The following is a 22486-nucleotide window of genomic DNA, read 5'->3' on the forward strand; positions in this document are numbered from 1 at the left end:
ATCTTATCAGTAAGTGTTTTCATGTGTGCTGGAAGATCTGAACAGATGCATTCAAGAAAACATTTAACTTACCTCTGGAATAGCTCTAGGAAGTATTTTGTCTTTTCTTTAAACATTGAAGGAATTGTTCTTCATTCCTGGAAAACCTGGGAATCTACAGATTTTTGTAGCAAAAAAACCCATGAACTGCAGTTACACAGAATCTTTTCTTCAACCAGAGACCGATATGACTACCAGTCCCAGCCTATCAGAATAATAATAAAAATAAAAATAAATATAACATCAACGTTTCCATTATCTCTTTAACCTCAAACAAAATGTAAAAATATATCTGAAATCGACTTGCTCCTGAGGCAAGTCTAGCAAGAAAGAGGACAGAGTAGGTGAATTAGACCCAGATCAGCAGGAGAAAACCCTGTCTAATAGAAAGATACCATTAAGTCTCTGGGGTTAGAAGAAGGAAACCAAAACTTCAGTATTTTCAGCATCCAAAATACTTGTGAACTTTGAAGTGGAAAAACATGATAGACACAGGAAGAATATCCTCAAGTGGATAATGCTAAATATGTCATCAAAAATTGACATTCTTGGCCAGACTGATTAAAATAAGGAACTCAACACCACTGATCATTTTTAGAGGCCAACGATTTAGCAAGATTCACTGAGAAAGCAAACAGATAGAGGAATAGAGAACTCTGGAGTGCCAGCACACAGAGACCACCCAAGCACCACCAGCATAGCTGGCTATGCAAGGCCAACCAGTTAACAAAAGGTGTGAAGAAAACTTGAGGGAACTTCAGCAGACAGCCCATCCTCAAACAGCTCTGTTGGGAGTTCTCAGCAAAGGCAACCCTTTTTCTCTGCTGTTAAACACTGCTTTAAAGCTGGGGCTCTCACCCTGGTACTTGCCTGAGCCGTGCCACAGCCAGGAGCTCCATTGATTCAGGTCCTGGCCAACTTCCCAGTGTGGCTGTGGGCCTGTCTCACCACAGTGCACTTGGCTGGCAATCACAGATCCTGGTCACTATGCCCAAACCTGATTATGATCTATGATCCTGACTCAGTTTCCCAGCTTGACATCAGACCTACCCTTTCCACTGCAGATTTGCTGGTGTTCTGGCCCCTGGCTGAACCCAGCTACCCTCACTGGCACTGTCAGCCTCACTTGGGGTACAGTGGGACTGGTCCATGACTGGAAAGGCCACAGCTACTACTGGCCTCCCCTCCCTGAGGGAACAGCTTTACCCTTGCTGCACACTGGCATTGAGCTACAACAGTTGAATTTAACAGAAGCATTAGCTGAGAAACAAAACATCATGCTAGAGTTTTTAAAAGTTCCTCATTTCTAGGGACTGGAATGCTGAAGTTGTACAAACTTTGAAGTTTTGCAAACTGCCACATCTACACCACTGACATGGATCTGCTGAAGCTTCCCCTTGTTTAGTGCTATCTACTCCCAGATATGATACCTGAGGCTAAAAAACTCACTCCACAGTAATACTGTTTCTCTCTTTGTGCTACAGACTACTCAGAGGCTCGCACAACAACACTAGAAGTTCTGCTGATGTATATTTTCTTTGGTATCTTTGTCATTGCTGATTGATTTGCATAGCATTAGTTTAGTAGTGTTTAGGAAGTTAACAACCATCATAATGCAAGAAGCATAAATTAAAAAAAAAAAATCAATGCATACAGTCCAATTCCATGTGCAGTCCCCAGAAAAGATCACCAACAATCTCCTGCTGTAACTCCAAATGCCACCCTTTGGATCCCATAATATTCTCCTTGCAAAGCACCCTATCACCCAGAAACCCAGCACCATTTGAGCATAGGGATAAATTCTACCCCTTTTTATTCTCCTCTTTGTTCTATATTTTCACTATTAAAAGTCTGAAGTATGGGATAACTGAATTATGCTTACTTGACCAAAGGTTAACAAGAATTTACAACCAGCAAAAAGATTCAGCCAAAACAATCTGAATTGAAGGCCCTATATTCTTCAAGCACTCTCATATGTATTTGTTTTGAAGTATCCTACTGCTTCCAGAATACAAAGCCCCAAAAGCAGTTTTTTTCCGAGTGTGATGCTGCATCTTGGAAGAGAATTACCATATGAGTTAGCTAAAACCCAGAACACAACAAGAAAATATATTTGAGACGCCGTATATCACTTCCTTCTGCAAGCACAACATTATTTTGTAGAGAAAATAAAAACCAACCATTTTTATTGACTGTACTGCAGATACCTGTACAGAGTGTAAACTTTAATATTTCACCAGATATGTGAATACTTCTGGAGAAAGAGTTATCAAGCACCTTCATTTCAACAAATTTTTGATATTTACAGTAAGACATACCTGATTAAGTGTATGAATAGAATGAATTAAGAGTTATAAAAAGTTATACAAAAAGATCTTTAAAATGTTTATATGTTTTGTTATTTTATGATAAATATACAATTAAAGAGGAAGATGTCACACAGTTAAGACCCAGAATTGGCTCTGTTTAAAACTGTCACCATTGTGTCTGAAGAGAGAGTGAGGAAATGGGGATGGTTAGCTTACTGCTCTGATCATGACACACGGTGAAATGTGCTCTGGCAGGAGCCTCACAAGCCCGTTTTCCTCTGCTACAGGTTGGTTTGCAGGCAAGCTTCCTTCCCAACACAGTGGGGAAACCAAACTTCACTTCCAGATTTATTCTGCTAATTTGACATATAAGAATGCATTTAGATTTTCCCTCTCCAAACTTACTGGTGATGACGAAAACATCAACTTCACTTTGATTTTCAGATCACCGTTTTTGCTGTTACTGAACACTGGCACATAAATGGGGCATCAGAATCTCTTTTTCTTTTAAGCACCAAACCAGAGGTGAGCTTTTTGAAAATCAGATTTTAACTGCCATGGTTTCTTATGGTCCATAAAAAGGCATGGCATGGTTTGCTAAAGAAGAAAGATTACTAAGATAGAATTCAGAGACCACTTTGAGGCTTATAGGATCAAACATAGAAATACTATTTTAAAACCTCTCAGAAAACAAATGTGACTATCTCTTTAAAACCCCTTGTCTCCCAATGAATCAACATCCATTCTTTGATGACCTATCAGCAATTGTTCAAAATATGTAAATTTTGTTTAGTGGATTTTAGGGAACTACTCAGGAATCCACCTCAAACAGAAGAAAGATAAATCTCTTAAAATCTAACAAAAACTTCAAATATATCCACTAAACTGTGTTGATTATCTATAACAAATCATGTGCTATAGAAAAGGATCACATGAGCCAGGGTGAGAATTATAATCCTTACAACACATGGATAAAATACTTCTGCTAGTACAGAAGTCAAAAGTTGAGATTCAGGTTTTTGAAGTGGAAGGACTGGTAGTGAGACGGAATGTGGTTGGGCAGTAAATATGTGCTATTGCTGGGTATTCCCCCTCATCTGTTCAACCTTGTGACCCCCCTGATTATTTCTCAGCTAGAGATAATCCCAGCCACAAATATGATGGGCCAACCATATCACCTCTGCAGAAAACTGCTGCTCACTCCAAGGTACAATTCAGTCTCAGGATTTGAGTAGTTCCATTCTCGTTACTCTGTTCTGTGTTTATTTACTTCAATTTTGCCAAGAGACACATCCTCCTTGTCTGGAGCAGATGCAACTATGGCCTCCACATTTACGTTTAAAAGCAAAGAGATAATTTTAGAGAAATAAGGTGAATTTGGATCCAATATGGGCAGCTCTGTCTTACTTAACAGCTACAAAAAACAGCCTCTGTGTGTGCGTGTGTGTCTGCATATGTGCATAGTGGCTTGCTGTCAGCAGCATGGAGCACTTATCTTTAGGGCCTAATTGTGTTGATAGGAGTGAATTGTTTACAGCACATTTCCAAAAGGTGTCTGCTGCTCTAAAGCTTATTTTAATGCTCAGTTTCTTTCTATACAATCTACTCCAACTGTGTTGTCAGGGCAGCGGCAAGTGCGGCCTCCTGGGGTAGCCAAGCAGAGGTGAGTACAACCACCATTATTCACAGTACAGTAGTTATGTCCTGGAAAAAAAAACAGAGATGCAAAACCTTAGAGAAAAGCAAATGCACACCCACAATAAAAGCTGAAAAAGACATGCTCAGGAGACGTTAAGATTTATGGCTATGCTAGGGAAACAAGCCATAATGAGATTAGGAGTAGAAGAAAACTTTGCTTTGGGGAGATAAGAGTCACCGTACCCCTTGTGTCAACTTGACATTCACATGAAAGAAAGATCAAGATATCAGAGTGAAAGAGGCAGCATGAATCAAGTGGGCTGTTCCTAAAATACCCCTCATAAACTGACCACATGGTCACAGATATTAGAATGAAAAGAAGTGAGTGAGTAAATAGAGAAGTGCAATGTTGGGACAAAGTCCAAAATGCTACAGAACATCATCCTCAGATACCAATCATACAAAGACAGAGGAATGATCCATGAAAACAAACACAAATTAATTGGGTGGTTGAGAAAGTGTTAACATTGAAGAGTGAAATGAAAGAGAAGCCAGAGCCAGAAGCAGTGGATCAGAGAGGAAAGGCATCCATCCAGAAAACCACTTGAAACAGACATAAGACAGAGAAAGAAATTACACCAAGATTCTGGATATTATAGGTATAAGCATATACTCAGAGCACACAATATTGTTAAATTTTACACTCCCTACCAAAATGGATCAGTGAATTAACTAGTAATAACAATATAACTGATTTCTTAATTATGACATTTGTATCTATTTTTAAGCCCTGAGCCAAAACCTCCATTAAATTGTTTTTTACTGCATATATTGAGTAATTTGAAGAGAAACTATCCTAAGGGTTTTTTTTAGTCCCAAAATAAAAATAGTACAACTCCTATAATTCCAGCCATATTGTAATAAAAACCAGCAAATGCTTTTTCTTGCGATTTGCTAAGAGCAACATAACTGCACAGTGATACTTCTTCATAAAAACCAAGTTATATTTCAAGGGTATCAGTTTCCTCTCTTCCTCTTTTCAATAGCATATCTGGAAAACTTCACATTCAACAGAGCAGAAGGGCCAGCTCAGTCCAGCCACTCTACCACCTGCTGTTTTCTGAACATTCCATTTTGAACAACACTGGATCTTATTAAGGACATCTGGAAGACCATAATATTTCAGTAGTTTAAACTTAAGAAGTGAATAAGGCCCTAGCCACGAATATAGCATTCAGTTTAGAAGACGATACATTAGCATTTCTGCCAGGTCAGATGCCCACCTTAATCATACACGTCCTTTGACTAAGGGTAGAACAGGCCCCTTCTGCCCCTCCAGTCCTGGTTTCATGTGGGAACTACAACTGCTTTTATGGAAAAGAAACTAAGGGTCTTTTAATTTCTTACTGAATAGAAATCTAAGCACTAACCTAAATCTTCACTACCCAAATCGGTTCACGGCTTATAAACAGGAGCTGCTACTAAGCTCATTTTATACAGTAAAGTGTTACACAGCTGTAAAAACTCAAGAATCGTCTGGATTACCTCCTGGGCACTGAGCAAAGGCTGTGGTGATTCCATACAGTCGTGAGCGCTTGTGAGGCTGGAAGTTATCATTTTCTAATGAAATGGTGCGATCCACTGCTACAACAGCATCCCTGCCACGTGCAGAAGAAAATATACAGAAGTGAGATGAAGGTGAAAGTATAGGGGAAAACAAAACAACACAAAAAAAGCCCCCCCCAAAACCAACAAAAACCCCAACCAACCAGTCAAAAAAACAAAACAAAACGTGGAGAAAAATTTGAAGTTTCTTCTTTTTAACAATTAGGAAGAGATACCAGAAGTAAAATCCCCCAGGACATCACCTTTCCTGGACAAACCTAGTATGTTATGACCTTCACTCTAGGCAGAAATTTATCAGGGAGACACCTTAATAATGTTGAAGGTATTTCCAGTACAGCACAATGTACCTCTACAGGAGGGATGCATGCGTTAGTAGTTTTGGCACACTTTTACATTCTGCTCCTCTGACAAGTATTGTAGTATAGCTGACATTGCAGCTATTAAGCATAACAATTATGGAAAACAATGAGTTTTAGGTGGAGCCTGATCTCCAGAAGGAATATAGCTAGTCATAAGCAATCCTTCCTTCCTAAGTATAAAAGGTCAGTCAAATGACAGACCTGTAGCATACGGTTCCTCAAGCCTGTTCTAGAATAGAAACTAACATCTGGGAAATTCTCCCACAGTAATAGCTACTGCTTCTGCAATTGATAGAGGCATTTGGGTAAATTTTCTGATAGAGCCCATAAAACCATTTATATCAAGTAAAAATATTTATTTTAAAATGCAGGGACTGGATTTTTTTTTCAGAAGTTAAAGTAAACCTCTAAGTCTTGTTCATATGGCAACATTTTAGAGCATTTGCAATAAAGAAAGTGTCATCAAGATAGTGAACACTTTTTTTCCCTTAGTTTTGATTGAACATTCATATAATAAAGGGCATAGAAAGCTGAGAGTGATGAAATATCTGCCCTCTACAATGCAGCTGCTGTAAGAGAAACAAGTTACTGCCCACTCCTTTCCCAAGAATGTTCAGTGTTAAAAGCATTTTCTTCAAGGACAAATCACTATGCTAAAAAGCGAAAACTCAGTTAACTGGCAGCATCAATAGGTCAGCTCTACATATCCACTCCACCCTGCATCAGCTATTGCCAGGAAAGCAACAAAACAGGAATGTATGAGAGGTCAGGCATGAGAAATGCAGTATATACTTCAGTTTCTACCGGGGAGAAAAAAAAAAAGATAAAAGTACTCCATAATCTCTTTAGCAGATAACGTACCTTCTCCAGTCTGTATAGTATAAATTCTTCCCATAGCTTGTAACACCAAAAGGATACTGAATCCCTTCAACAATCTTTCGTCTACCAAGCTGATTAGGGTTCATGCATTCCAGCCTCTTGGTACCTGGATGTAGTGAAACAATTAAGCCTTTGAATCAGAACAAGAGAGCTCTCATCAGGGATGAAAGACAAGCACAAATATGCAAGCATGAACAGTGTGGAAAGTCCTGGAAATCTTTCAGTGCACTGCTTAGTCAAAGCCTTCCTCCGTGTCACATGTGTGCATGTGCCAAAAACTGAATGGATAAATACTCCAGTGCTAATGCTACTCAGCACATCACTGAAATTAAAGAAACACAGATGTCCCATGCAGCCATGGCCAATGCTCACAAGCTGAGATTCCTGCTATGGATTCCAGAATCCTCCGGTTGGTGTGGAAGCTGACAGAAGGCTTCCTCCATTCCGGAGGGATACTTCAACCATTTACTTGGTTCCCCTCCTCTGGAAGACATTTTTGAGAAGTTTGGTGAGCATGTTCCTGAAATACTTTTTGGGTTGGGCCATGAAGGTGAGACTGCAGGAAGAACATCTAACTCATAGATGCAAATAGGGTGCAAAAAGGTCTAGCTGCAAAGCCACTGCAGGCTGGGAACACTACTAATGAATGTAAACACCTGGAGGTTTTTCCTAAGTAAAGTGTTTCAGAACTAGACAAAAAAGGAGAAGATGCAAATGTGAGAACAAGACTGGAAGAGAGAGAAAGTAACTAGAGATAGCAGAAGGTTGAAGGTTGGAGAAAGTGTTTTACAGTGAGAAAGAGAGCCTGGCCATTTTAATTCATCCAAAATTTGAAAGGTGACCTGAAGTGTAAAAGCACCTCCACAGGAAGGCATCCCTGCCAGAGTCTACAGGGCAAAAGACAGCAAGATCCCAAAAGATAAAAATGAAATGACAATTAAAAGCACAATTCCCCTCTACTCACTGTCACAAAACTAACAATGGGTTTGTGGCAGAACTTTGATCCTTTGATCTTTTGTGTGCATTGCTTTTTCAAGACTTGCTTCAGTCAAATATAAGCCAGACTTGGCCTCAGGTTACAGGCCTTAAAACAATAGTGCCAGGATGACATTCTGGAAGGCAGATTAGATAAATCTATGGTTTTCCCTAGTCTTAAACTAAGAACTTCTACAAAGCCCTAAGCACTACGTAAAAAAATAGCCACATACAAGACATAAAGACATAGATCTGTTGCATTCCTAGAAAGTTTTGTGATCAGAATTGAAATCCTTCAGCTTGCACACACTCTCATGTGAACAGCAATGAATAAATCATTAAAGCCAGAAGCTATGGCTGTGCATAATTTCAGGATTGGATATACTTACACTACTACTATTACAAAGAAATATTTTAGCCCTCCTTTACCTGCATCTACCCAGCACAGCATTGAGGAATAAGGATCAAATGTCAGTCCATTTGGTAACCCAAGATCATCTTTAACAAGAATTCTTCTATTTGTGCCATCCATGTATGAAGTTTCAATTTTAGGAGCTTCTCTGTTCCAGTCAGTCCAGTACAAGTTTCTTAGGAAGAAGAAAAAGGCTAGAGTTAAGACAGGGACTTATCTCAAAAGATTGGTGTCATTAAGAAAGTGCTAAGAACACATAAGTAATATAGAGCCCCTAAATCATTTAAATAAGAAGGGCCATATTGCACTTTGATATAGAAGTCAAAAAAGTGTAGTAAAAGCGTAGCAAAAATACTTCTCCCAAAAACAAAAGGAGCAAGCACTGACATAGGAAGAAATGCTTTCCTTCCATTGTTTAGCTTATGATCAAAATGCCAGCCAAAAAGACTTAAATTGAAACAGTTCTGAGGGCCGTTCAAAATGTACATCCACATTTTGAGTTCTTCATCTCACTTCCCATCATGTCTGCTCAGGCTAAAGAAAGAATATTTGGCATACATTTGGGACTCATTTGAAACAATATTTTCCTTTTCAGTGTACCAAGTAAGCAACAATGGAATCAGAATAGTTTATCCTCAGCAGAGATCCCCAGAGAGGGCCACTAACTCTCTGATGTTTTACTATTAATAGCCATTTTTTAATGGTAGGATGTTTTTCCCTGGGATGTACGTTCTGTGCCCAGGAATATGCACAGCCCCTCAATGGTGTCTTTGTTGTTTACCCCTTAACACTCACACAATTTACTCTAAGATGGAAGACCCTGATGCTTGACCTGAACCCAGAGCCTTACTCCATCACTCATCACCATCCTCACTCCATTATTTAATGACCTGGGTTCAGCATGGAACACAGGTCATTAAATAACCAGATAAATAAAATCAAGCTTTGCGCATGTTTCTTGACAACACATCCATACCCTCTCACAGGATCCACGACAATTGCTCTGGGGTTCACCAAACCGGTGTCAAAAAGGATGCGACGCTGCCGCCCGTCCAGCCTGGCCACTTCTATTCTATCCAGCTGAGAGTCAGTCCAGAAGATGTTGCGACCTAGATGATCTACAGCTATCCCTTCAGGGCTCCCCAAGTCTGCAGGAGAACAGAGAAAAACATTCCTAGGTATTATATATATTCCCAATACACTCTCTCAGCCTCAATGATGCATAAGGATAACCTTTAGAAGAAATAAGTTTTCTTCAGCGTTCTGGCTGTGGTCCAACAAAAGCTACTTTATATCAATTGGAAGAGGAACATGCATTTTACCTGAAAGTTTAAATACACAAAACTATCATAAAGACATAAAATGAGAAGTTCCATGCGGAACAAACTTGCCACACAAAGAAATTGTACTTGGAGGGGCAAACATAGGAGTTTATAACAGAGAAAGAAACAGCAGATGCTGTCAAAATCTTATTCTACCATACTTAGAAGGCCATAAAATGGATTTTATAACCCTTAATATTTCTCCTTCTTTAGTACCAGCATACATGACACCCCTCTGACAACTGCATTTATGCTAAGTGATGCAGCAATTAAACAAATCAAACTCTAAACACTAGAGACAATGTTATTAACTAACTGATGCAATCTAGCTCTAGTTCTTTGTTTTTGCAGAGCTATTCTTTTTGGAACACATTTTAGCACAGTATGAGCACAGTTTTTCTTGGACAGTTAGTTGTTCCAAAAGCAACAGGAAATAGCAGATAATGACCTTAGTGCTCTAGCATCTGTAATTTCTAACTTGGATGCAGGATGCAGAAAAAAATTATAAAGCTTAATTCAGCCACTATGAGAAACTGCTCTGTTTTTTTCAAGGTTCCATTGAAAAAGAGCAAGCAGGCTGTGAGGAATTTAAGGAAGTCAAAGACAAGTTAAAAAAAAAAAGAAAATCTATTTTCATTCAATTTCAGTTCCAAAAAAAAGCAAGGAATTTTACATGGTCACTTCCCAAAAGAGGCAAAATGACCCTTTATACCAGCCAGCTGTTTAAAAAAAAAAGCACCTTTCAAATGCTGATCCACACACTGAATGGAATGTAGCCCATTAGCCTTCTTTTAATTCTTAGGTTTATTCACTGACAGCCATTAAACAAACATTATGTGACACAAGCAACCTTTCTGGAGAAAAGGCACTTGGCCCAGGACATCGGAACCTAGGGCTCTCTAGACTTCGCTACTGTGATGTTGCTGTGAGTAACAGTTGCACAATAGTTCAAGCAGCCTCTGCTCTCCCACTCAAGTGGATTGCACTTTATCTGCACACATGACATTTTAAGTTTATATTAATTGCTGAAGAAGTGGAAAGGAACAAACAAGATGTATCTTTGGTTCTGACTCACAGCTCATGGCCAGAGGGGGAAGGGTGACGGGCAAGAAAGTAAATTTTAATCAGGCATTTCTTTACTTCTCCTGAGGGCTCTTGGGCACACTTTAACTCAGTTATACTGACTTCACATTGATGGTCTTTATTTCTCTAAGTGCTTCTGTGGAGCTAAACCTATCAGCCACAAGAAACCACCTCACATATACTTCCGACCCTCACATGATCCTACTTCTTTCCTTGCTAATAGCAGAGTCTGCTGAGGGTGGCCTCATTTTGAGTACAACAGTCCCCAGTGTCTGGGATCAGAAAATTACTGACTAAATGGTAATGGAGGAGCTCCCAGACTCTTTTAGGAAACAGGAGACAGTAGCAGGCAAAAGATTTGCTGTCACTGATTCCCAGGAGCCCCTGCTCCCTGAGTAGTTTCCTTGTTTCAATTTCCTTATGTCAGCTATATGTAGGAGATTTAGAGAAGTCTTAAAGTAAATGTCTCTTCTGTGTGGTTGATAATGAGCCAGAAAAAAACTATACCCCATGGAGGGAGGGGTAAGGGAATATTTCAAAGCTTCATTTATCACCAGTGTTTCCAGAGGCACAAATATGTTCCTGCTATATTGTCATCAAGCCTGATACAGTCACAGGCTCTGTCCCTGAGGGCAGGTTTGTACAGACATGCACAGCTGATAAGACTTTAAGCAATTACTGCAAAGGAAAGCTCTGCTTCCTAACCTGCTGCCACAGCTGCAGAGCTGAGAAAGCCTCCACAGCTGCAGGGATAAAAGAGAACTGGATGGGCTCCACAATTAAACAGTGTTTCTGCAAAGCAGCACAACTTGGATCACAAGAGCTAAAAAAACCAAGCAAAAATGTAGTACATTCCACAGAAATACTCATTAACTGAAGAAAGCAGCTGGAGCTCACAGGAGGAAGAAGGCAGAGATCAAAACAAAACAAAAAAATTCTCATAAGTCTTCTGAGGGGGAGGCATTTTCCTATTTCATGAAATTTGCAAGTTTCAGTTTTGACCTGCATAGAAGATATGCATTTGAATGCTGAATATCAATACTTTTTGATCTGAATCCTTATTGAAATGTCCATTGACATACAAAAACTAAAGTGCAACATCTCTCCTGGTCTCTTCAAGAAAATTATCCACATCCTATGCAACCAACAGAACAATAGAATTCGTGAGAAAGCTTCATACACACAATATTTTTTGTAGCAGATAAAACTCATGAGGTTTCCATGTGGCATTGAAACATCTTGAATTACCTTAAATAATCAATCAAATTTAGCTGAAAACCTTCACAAATAATTTTCAACATTTTACACCAGAATTTTAATTCCTACACACACTCTCATTAGACAGACATTCATATCCATATAAAGTTGTTCACAATAGTACCTTTCCTCATTTTTAAAAGTGCAGATTCTGAAACAAAAATCATTAAAGCAAAAATCTTTTCCCTGCAGAGTTTCTAAGTTGCACAGGCAAGCATAGGATTGCACTGCCGGTTAGAGTCCCTTTCATATTAAATACTTTGGGAAGGAAAAAGAAGTCTTACAAAATACCTCAGCCATCAAGTGGTATAGAAATACGAAGCTCCATAACTGCTGGAATGGTTAGGGATGGCCTTAAGCTCTCCCTTTTTCCTTCCTAGGACAATGCTAGGATCCAAGCCACCCCCATCTATCTGCTGTCCCTAAGAGCCTGACTGGAATCTCACAAACTGACTATTCCAAAGCACAAAGTCTGGACGTGTAGAGAATCACTGTCTAAAGAAAACGAAATCAAATTCATTGCAGACCTTTATAACTGGCTGATCATTTTTCTAAAATAATTTCATATGTTTTTTAACAATGTCTGCAAAGAATTCAAAGCAAAGGTGACCTCTTCCAGTACCTTGACTTCACAGGTGTTCTAGGATCTTGAGGACACTAGTTTTTAAAATGTGCCTCCAGCAACTTTTGCTGTTGTTTTTTCTTTATTAAAAAAACATCTCCCCCCAACCACTCACTTTTTTCTCTAAACCTGTCCTTCCCCTTAGCCCTTTCCACTCAATAACAGGGTTTAACATCCAAGATGCATGGGCTTGCACTTAACCCTAATGAAAATGAACATGGACTACAGTGAGCAGCAGTCTTGAAGAAAAGAATGCAAGAACAAGATAAAAACTGGATAAGCACTAACTCCACAATACCCTCTAGTCTAATTCTCAAATCCTTGAACAACTACAAAGGGTAAAAACCAAACAAGGTGGCTTTACTCACTTTCCATGCTCACTTGAGTAGCAGGTATGGGAAAACCACAGCTGAAATGATTTCTAAGAATTTTTCAGCTGTTTGATCCCCAAGCCAAGGAAGAGAGAGCAGGAGTTCTTTTCAACTTCCATGCTCACCAGCCCTTTCTCAGCAGAGCAGGCAGCTAACAGGTAGAGTTCAGGAGAGAAAAATAATACCACATGTCATAAAATCTCAGCTATCCAGCACCTACCTAGCTTGCCAGAACAAAAATCAAAGACACTGTCTGATGATATTCCATGTTAATGAATAAACACAACACTTAGTCAGCTCAGGCAACACCTAGGAAGTACATATTACTAAATTCAAGTCCAATACTGTTCCTAGAGAAAGAATTTTCTGCAGTTACCTGTTTTGATTATGGTTGTTGGCTCCCCACCATGCAGGCTGGCCCTGCTGATCGAGGGGCCACTGATGTCTGTCCAATAAACCATCTTGTCCACACAGTCATAAGCAACTCCAATAACAACTCTGTCCTGTTGGACAACAGGCAAATTAGATCAGCTTAGGATAAACAACAGTTACTCAGCAGCAGCATTAACTAATGCTTTTAAGTCTCAAGCCTGAAAAAAAACTTCTTGAGGAAAGGTGGGAAATGGGGAGGAAAGGGCAAGTAAATAATTGGGCAACATTGTCAAATATCTTTAAAAAATACTTCAAGTTCAAGGTCCCTTTTTACTATCAGACATCATTCACCATTATTTCAAAGAAGCATTGGAGATACACTGAAAAGTTTGTCTGACATCTACAGCTTCACCTGCATACCCATCTAAAAAAAGTTCACGTTGACATTTTACTCTGTCACCCCTTCCTGTACCTTTTTCCTCTCATTCTTTCCCTTTAAGGGGGAAAAATGACTTCCATCAAATCTGGCTTGCACTAATATCAAAGTCATGCATTATGGCTATGCTTCCTATGTAGCACCATTGGACTCAAAAAGTTCTAGCAAAGTAAGGGTTTAAAATAAAAGTTAGCTTAAATAAGTACTACATAAATCATTGTGGTGGAAACAATATTCTAAGTAACAAGAAACATTTATATGCAGTTTTTCAGGCAGAAAGAAGGTAGGACTAGAGTTTGAGTTTAGAATTCAAACTCCCTTCCCCAGGCAAATCAAAGGGACTATCAGGGTAAAGCAACAACTGCACATGGATTCCCAAGTCTGTCACTGTTGCTGCTTTTTATACACAGCTTCTTAGAAAGATGTCCCAAACCCATGAATTAAAACAGATGCACTTATTCATCACTGTACATAAATTCTGTGGGTTGCAAAACAGTATAAACACCTCTGGTAGCACTTTGCAAATACACAACACAGACAACACAAAGTCAACAGTGCTAGCACAGACCTAAAGTTTCTTTTCAATCCAAAGTTTCAAGAAAGAATTGCAACTTATGCCTTGCAAGTTCTTTTGTCAACATACAAAGTAATTAATTTAAGTTAGATCAAGTAAATAATGAGACTAGGTGACAAGTATTCAGAATCATGTCACCTTCAGCCTTATTACACCATTTTTTATACTGCTTTTAAATTTTTTTAATGTTATTGCAGCAGAACTTTACATAAGGGACAAAACCGTGATTTTGACCTTACCTCACAGCAATTTATGGTACTATTTAATGAAGTGAATCTGTGCAATTTAGCCAGTATTTGATTTACTAACTACTCGGTATAATATATAAGGAAAAAAAAAAAGAGATCAGTATGTTACTTTATATTGCCATTTATTATAAATAAAGCAACACTGGAATGAAAAAAATCCTAGGCCTTGGGCGATGAATGCGATGAAACTGCCAGTGAAAAGGGCTCGCATGTGACACAGGTGGTGGAAAAGAGAGATTCTCAGCATCAGGAATTCATTTTCTAGGAAAAAAGATCTCGAGATGGTAGTAACAAGCACGGGAAAAAGATCTACCACCCACAGGGCTTACACATGGGGAAGGAAGCAAGAAAAAGAGGAAAGAAAAATATATGTGTAGCCAAGAAGTGGAGACAACTGACTGAAAAAAGCCAGGAATAGATTAAGACTTAGGAAAAAACTTTGACCGAGTAGGAATGGAAAAAAGAGCCTTCTCCACCTACTGATACTGTAGGTCTCCTAAACTGTTATACGGGAGTCAGAAAGTCAATAGAAGTGTGAATAAACAGTAGTTTATATGAAGGCATGTGAGATTAGATTTTTGTCTTGTCATCTAAATTGTTAGCCATTCTTTAAAAGGAAATTATTTTTTTCTATACCTTAGGTTTAAGATTTTTAACTAGTCAGATCAGGAAATTTCAGTATCAAATTGGCAGGATACTGAAATTTTAATGAAGAGTAAAAATTGTGTTTTCAACTTATATTATTGAGGTATGCAGACAAACAGTAGCTTTCATCTTTGTCAGGAAATTTTCTAAAAAAATATGGACTTAGTATAGTAAATTACTTACTGGAATATGCAAGAGTGCTTTTGCACCATTTTTCTTCATATTGTTTCCCTCTAGTGGAACATGTTCAATTTTACCACTTTGGGCAAAAAGCAAGTGCGTTCCTGGCGGCAGAGGTACCGTGTCTGGTCGAACAGAGGGCCCAACAACAACAGGGGGAGCGGCTGTGCTCAGACCTTGTTAACAGAGAAGGAAACAGATGGACAAAAAATTAGTCTGTACAGCACAACAAGGTTCCTTATTATTTGCAGAGACACAATTACAGTCAGACTTCTAAGAAGGAAACAGCCCTATAAGCAGACATTAATAACTATAATCAGATGCAGAAAGCTTCTGAAATTTTCCCCTTGGCTGACAGAGAAGGAGCAATTGACATAATAGGTCTTTTCATGTTTGCCTCTGTAATTGCTCTTTGCTTCAAATGTTTAGAAAAATCTATCTTATTTTGCAGCTGAAGTGAGGAAGACGTAGGAAGAAACATCCTTCATTTCCTGAGGACAGTCAGCCATTACAGCTCCCAGAGGGCCTCTCACTGTTTCAAGGCAAGGAAGAAGCTGGAAAGCCTTCTTCTTATTCAGAAGCTTACCACAGCTTCCAGATAGCCTGGCTGAAGGAAAAGTGTGTGTTGGGGTCACTGAAGGGCATGAGGCCTACACCACAATGGGACAGCAGAAATGTGCATTGCTCCAAGCCAGTGCTGTATCTCAGGAAAGGACTAAGCCTCACATTTGGGAGACAGTGCACTAAGATGAAGAGATACTCTCAAGAAAGAACTGCTTCAGCCACTTACATGGTGGTCGGACTCCTGGACCGCTTCTGGTGCCATCAATCTCATTTCCATCCCTATCCACACACCAGCAATATCCACTGCCAGCATGGCACTGTGTGGGTAGGTAATTCCCATGCTCATCACACTGGGGAATGAAGTGACCAATTCTTACATCCCTTGGGAAGAAAGCACCTCCGCTGCCAAGAGCTACTTCCCGTTCATGCTGGCATTTGGTCTTTTCTACTTCTGGGGAAAAAACCAAGAGAACAAAACAAACCCCAGTGAATATTTCTGTTTTAGTTAATAATTACAGTCCATTAACAGTTAGCATACACTGACCACCTACACACAAGAATTCTTACCTCTAGTGGAACATGACACTGTTACAAACCTTGAAGGCATGTGACTTCAGAAGAGCTTCAACCAGTCTGCCCTATGTAAGTGTGACACATTTGCTTTAAACTTATTTTATCTTTCACTGCCTAGTTTGAAAGAGAACAAACAGGTCACCTGCATCTTCCTTCATTGAAGGGTCATAAACAGAAGTTGGAAAACACCTTGAAGCAGATGAGCAACAACATTCTGTCTGACTTTTGACCCTGCTGTCTACTCACTGGCAATTATCCATGGGCCCTAAAATGTGACTAATTAGACAGACCCTACAGTGGCTGAAGGTTTTTTTGTAATGCTAAAAGTTCAGATTCCCTTCAAAGCCACAAGAAAAAACCACAACATGAGGCAGATGCCAAACTCTCTACAGATCTTAGGAGATGAAGCAATTAATTGCTATGATGTATATTAGGTTTTTAAAGTTCAGTTATGAAGCTCGAGCACTCATTTGATTCTTCTGGATCTAAGAAAGAAATTGGAGGGAAAGGTTGTCCACTCCCTGGCAAAGCACAGAGAAACATACCATAGACATTGGCTACATCACATACATATATATTACTGCAGAGACTGCAAAGGAAAGAAAGTTTTCAGATGTCAAATCAGGACATTCAGAGATCTGGCTCTTTATGTTTCAATTTTACAAAATAGTCTGAACTAAAATTTACACCTTCTTATTATATTATCTATCATGTAGTAGGGAAAGTCATCTGGATCAATATATCTTCTAGAAGCCAAAGAACTTAATGAAATTAAAATAATACAATAAAAATAATATATATCCTTCTCCAGACAAAGAAATCTGGCTTGGTTTTACCACACACTTGAGATCCCTGGGAGAGAAAGACATAATTATGGGAGAGTATCCTTTGCCTGTCAATGATTTCTACAGACATTTAGAAATACTTAGCCCAAACTGTCTGCTGAAGTGTCTTTAACACTACAATTCCATTTACTCCTTTACTTGTTTTTACACTGCCAGGATTAGGACAGGATTAGTTTTGTGTGGCTCAGACTAGACTGACCCCAGCTGAGCAAAAAGCTAATCCCATGCATCTACAGACTGTTGTGGTGTAAATCTCTGTCCTGTAAAAAAGAAGGGAGGTTTTTATTGATATTTAAACCAGTTATGCAACCAAAAGCTTTGGACAAGTTTCATGCACCTGGACATAATTAGAGAAATATAAATGACTGGAGAACAGCTCACTGAACAACTGCAATATTTGGCATCAGTTTTAATGTGGGTGGTGGAGAACCTTGAATCAACCTACAAAACCAGGCCCTGTGGGAAAGCCTCCATTATCTGTCTCAGATTTTGTTTTCATGTATTCAGTGTCCTGTGCAGTATGCAGGTAAAAGAAATGTTGATTCCAAGTAAACAGATGGCTTTGCCACAGGTTTTTTTATTCTAAACTTTCATTAAAGGCAGTGTTCACAGAAGAAAACAGGGGGAACACTGAGTATTGCTAAACTACTCCCCATGCATATTTTGTCCAGTGCAGAAAAAAAAATCCTAATTTCATTCCTATCAGCTTTGAGAAACACTATTAACTCCTCCTCAGTAGGATATTTAAAAATGTAGAAACTATTCCTTTTCTTCTTTGCATCAGAAACCCATAAAAGAGGGTATATATCAACAGGTTACAATTTTTAACTCAATATTCTATGTGAATTATGGAAAGGAGGGTGTATACAATCCCAGGTAGGACCCAGTGGTTACACATAAAATATATTAGTGTTATCAGCAACTTGAAATACCAATATCTGTTCTAATTTAAAGACAATGTTCACATTAATATCTGCAGATTTTACTCAGGAATTCTGATTGTATTTTTTAAGAGAACTTATCTTGCAGTGATCAAGACCAACTCACAAATGGTCTGCATATGCACTTAACAACACTAAAGTCAAGACACTTGTCAAACAAAATAATTTTCAAAATTAGTATTGAATTTCTAGAAGGCAGAGCATATGGTTGGTTCTTTCTAAAGACCAGTCAATGCTGAATTTTTACTTACATAAAAATATTTGCAAATACCCTATTGTCACTCACTTTTAGGAATAAAAGTGTAGTTTACTACTTTTTGGCTCATGAAAATCCCTTATACTAGTGATCACTTTATTAACAGTATCAAGTACAAAAAGTAATCGACGTCAAACAGATATTCTGAAAAGAAAGAAAGCCAGGGTTACCATGTTCATCTATGCTGAGTCAATAATTTTAACACGTCTTTCAACATTTTGTTTTGACTCCCTAATAAGAATTTAACCAGTATTAAAACTTATAAATCAAACAAGTGACTAAATTAAAGGATAGTTCAACCAAGCATTTGGAATCCATTCTCCATTTTTTTCTTCTTATCTCTGGATCATGGCCAGGATTACTATGCTTACAGCTAAGAGGCACCTAAAGAAATGTGAGTTGAAACCCAATCCAGTGTTGTAGCCTGTGCAACAATGACGGCACAATAATATTGGATACAGATGACAGTGGGTTGGGATAAATAGTCTGCTTACACTGCTTATACTGTCATACCTTTTACTCAGTGACGGGAGGAGAAGATACTCTGATTTTGCAAGTTTTAAATAGCATTAAATAACTCTCTGAAATTAGTCTAGCTATGACAGAGTTTGAAAGATGAGATTGACATGACAAATAAAGCACATTTCCTGCTTTGATGAGCTAACAGCAGAAGCTAGACAAAATGAGTAACAAGAAAGGGCACATATTTAGGTAGCACCGGGGCCACTTCTTTAGCCAGCATCCAGACATAAACCTAAGAGCCAGTGAATTTCCTTCACTAGAGCAGCCTAAATGTTGTTTCTTCATGAGCCTGCCGTTAACATAAGTACTGTTGTATTGCATCCAGTCAAGACTCTTTAAAGATACAGAACAATTAGGATTAGGAGAGTTCTCCGATCTCGTGATTGGCATGAAGAAAAAGTCCATTAAATACAACTGGTAGTGCCAAGAGCAAATATTACCTACCTGGTGTAATGGTGCTGTTACACCTACTGCACCTGACTCTAGCAAATGGAAAACAAGCCACACCTGTTTCAAGGCTCCATATACAGGGATATACTCCATATACAGCCCTGATTTTCAGGAGGTTCTTACCATTCTTGAAACCCATATTGAAATGCAAGGCAAACGATCATGTCAGTGATGATAAAAATGGTTACACCAGGACTAGTTCATTCTGCTAGAGATGAAACAACCAGTAAAAGCAGGACCTAGGTAATCGTTGGTGATAAAAAAAGCAGGGGGACCATCAGCTTTTCATTAACAGCAGGATCAAGTTACAGTATTTTTCAGTGTATGAATTTAAACATTACCAATCAGCATCTGTTGTAAAATTAAGTAAAACCCCATTCTCCCTGTGTTTTGCTGCAGTGGATGCTTGACTGCTGAAGGTAATACACTGACCTAATAGCTTTGTGTTTTCCTATGGTGCACTATTTATGCCCATATGAGTGTATAATTTTTGAAACTAAGCACTTAATTTGGCAAATAATTAAAAACTGAAAGAAATCATCTGAGTCAGAAGTCAAGAGTCATGAACTAGTGATATCTTTGGTAAATTCCCATATTGCCTTCGTATTGCTTGTAAATTTCCCTATTAAGAAATTTAATTCCATCATTTGGATTCCAGAGGAAGATATACAACCATAGCTTGCATCATTTGTAGACATGAAACAGGCCACATGAGAACAACAGGATGTAAATGTAGAGTTATGCTTCTTGGAATAAACTGTGTAGACAAGCCGCTAAAGATTAATCTATCTTTGAAATTACAACCCAAAAAAGCTATCAGCAGATCACATCTTGGTGGTGTAAGGATTGTGAGAGGGTATAGAAAATAATTCAGCATATACACAGGGAATATACAGGCACAGAGAAGAGTAATAGGCTGGGGAGGTGATTAAAGAAATACTGCATCCAGCTCTGGCAACCACAGTTCAAAATAACAGCGAGAAATTGAATGAGTGTACAGAAAAATGCTCCTAAGACAGAAGCTGTAGAGCAGAACAGAGAATTAAGATGCAATGAATAATTTGTGTCCCGTGGAACACGGTACAAGTCAGACTAAACACATAGAATGGTGCATCCTGAACCTCAGCTAAATGATCATTTTTCAAAAGAATCAATTTGTATTTTATGAGTATTAAACTTTTTTTTTCAGTTGATTAATGAATTACCAAAAGAAATCTGGAATTTAAAAGTCACTGAAATAGATTATGGATAAAAATGAAAATGGAAGTAGCATGAATATGGAAAATGAGATGAAAAATATACATGTACATATTTCTCACATATGTGAAGAAAGAAACAGAATGGAGAAAAAACCAAATTAATAAAGCCATAAACAAATATTCAAGGAATTTTTAGCCATAGATGATTGCTCTTGTAGCAGCCATGTAGAAAATTACTTATGGACTTCTCTTAAAAAGATGGAAGCTGAATAAAAGGATGAGAAACTGAGATGTATGGACTTCTCTTATTCAAATACTTATACTGACATTTTTAATTGCTGTCCTCAGATACTGGAGAAAAAAAAATTAAAAACTCGAATGAAAAAGCTTCCCTTTGTCCCTTCATTTTCCTTTGTAATTCCTCACTTACAGTTTTGTCCTGGTAAGTGTGTTTCTCATGTGAAACTAGTTGCACACAGATGATCAGACAACAGCTCTTAACAGTTCTTAGTTCCAAGAATCCAGGCTTGTTTCTGTTTAGTAAACAGTGTCTGGGGTCTGCAGGGGTAGAAACACTCAGACATCTGGTTTTTTTGAAATGGAAAAATGAAGCGTGAGGAAATAATGAAGTACAGGCTTCCTTAATAGCTGGGAGCAGCAGGACATTCCAGCATCATTAACTCTTTCATTAACATGCCCGTTCACTCCTACAGACATTCCCATGTCTGTGACTCAAATCCATTTTTCTTGTTAGTCTGCTTGTTTCAAGAGTTGCCATTGAGACTTAACAGTAGGTTTCATACAATAATAAAGACACCAAACAAGCAAGTAATTGTACACATGGGTTGGAACTGAGAACAGCAAAAAGAACTGAGTATTTGGATGAATGAAACTTTCCATGCTATTAACAAGCAGGAAAAACTTCAGTTACTACACTGAAGCTTATTCGATCAAAACCTCAAAACCTTAGTGCATAAAAAGGGGAAGAAAGGGTCTCTAATTACAGCTGAATACAAGACAGCCTTCTCTGCAATCTCCATTCTGAAGCAACTCCAACGCTAGAGTAAACTAAACTACTTCTGTGAGGCTTCAGAAAGTATAGCTTGTTTCTGTCCCTGGCAATGATTAACTGATGGATCTATCCATTCTAGAAGCACTAAAACTTTAGCAACAGATGACACCCCAAGGGCAGCTATTGTTCTATTAACTCTAAGAAGGGAGCATTCCCTAAGTTGTAAACATTGCCGTTGCTGCAGATAGCTCAGCAATACAAATACTTTATACTTCAGTCACAATTCAGCAAAAGTGGGACTTCTTATCTACTGAGATTTTTTTTTTTTTTTTTACTGCTCAGAACGTTTAATGAGCAAAGATAATTGATACTGTGTTTCAAAAAGCCTATCTTCTACTGGTAATACAAAACTGTATTAAAAAGAATATCAGTGAGGCATATGAAGACTAACAAAGCCTGGCAGATCTCCACTCACTAAAACAGTAGAGACAAAACTTTTAAAAATATTTTGTTACTGTTATTAAAATTGTGACATGGAAAAATCCCTATTCAAGACAATTGTGTTAAGCACAGAATGTGAAAAAGTGTACAGGATAAATAGGAAATAAAGTAACTACAAAATAATACCATGTGCTTAGCAGTTGAGTAGACACACTAACTACTACATAAGAAAAGGTTTTAAGAATAACAAAACAACCCCCTACTTAAGCAAATCATCACATACACTCAGAAGAAATTAATTGTGTGCCTGTAATAAAGTTAATTGGTTGATTGCAA

At 38.4% G+C, this 22486-nt stretch overlaps 1 protein-coding gene across 1 annotated transcript in view; it reads right to left on the minus strand.

Moving 5' to 3' along the window:
- Positions 1 to 2203: 2203 nt before the first annotated feature.
- The window catches only part of NID1 (nidogen 1), a 43277-nt gene continuing 22994 nt past the window's right edge, over positions 2204 to 22486 (minus strand). The window contains exons 13-20 of the mRNA XM_036380906.1: positions 16138 to 16362; positions 15351 to 15523; positions 13269 to 13395; positions 9214 to 9385; positions 8255 to 8412; positions 6833 to 6956; positions 5532 to 5644; positions 2204 to 4052 (exon numbers count right to left, since the gene is read on the minus strand). Of these exons, the coding sequence (XP_036236799.1) occupies positions 3931 to 4052; positions 5532 to 5644; positions 6833 to 6956; positions 8255 to 8412; positions 9214 to 9385; positions 13269 to 13395; positions 15351 to 15523; positions 16138 to 16362 (1214 nt within the window). The 3' untranslated portion in view covers positions 2204 to 3930. The remainder of the gene's footprint in view (positions 4053 to 5531; positions 5645 to 6832; positions 6957 to 8254; positions 8413 to 9213; positions 9386 to 13268; positions 13396 to 15350; positions 15524 to 16137; positions 16363 to 22486) is intronic.

Source organism: Molothrus ater, chromosome 3, assembly GCF_012460135.2.
Source record: "Molothrus ater isolate BHLD 08-10-18 breed brown headed cowbird chromosome 3, BPBGC_Mater_1.1, whole genome shotgun sequence".
Taxonomy (NCBI): domain Eukaryota; kingdom Metazoa; phylum Chordata; class Aves; order Passeriformes; family Icteridae; genus Molothrus; species Molothrus ater.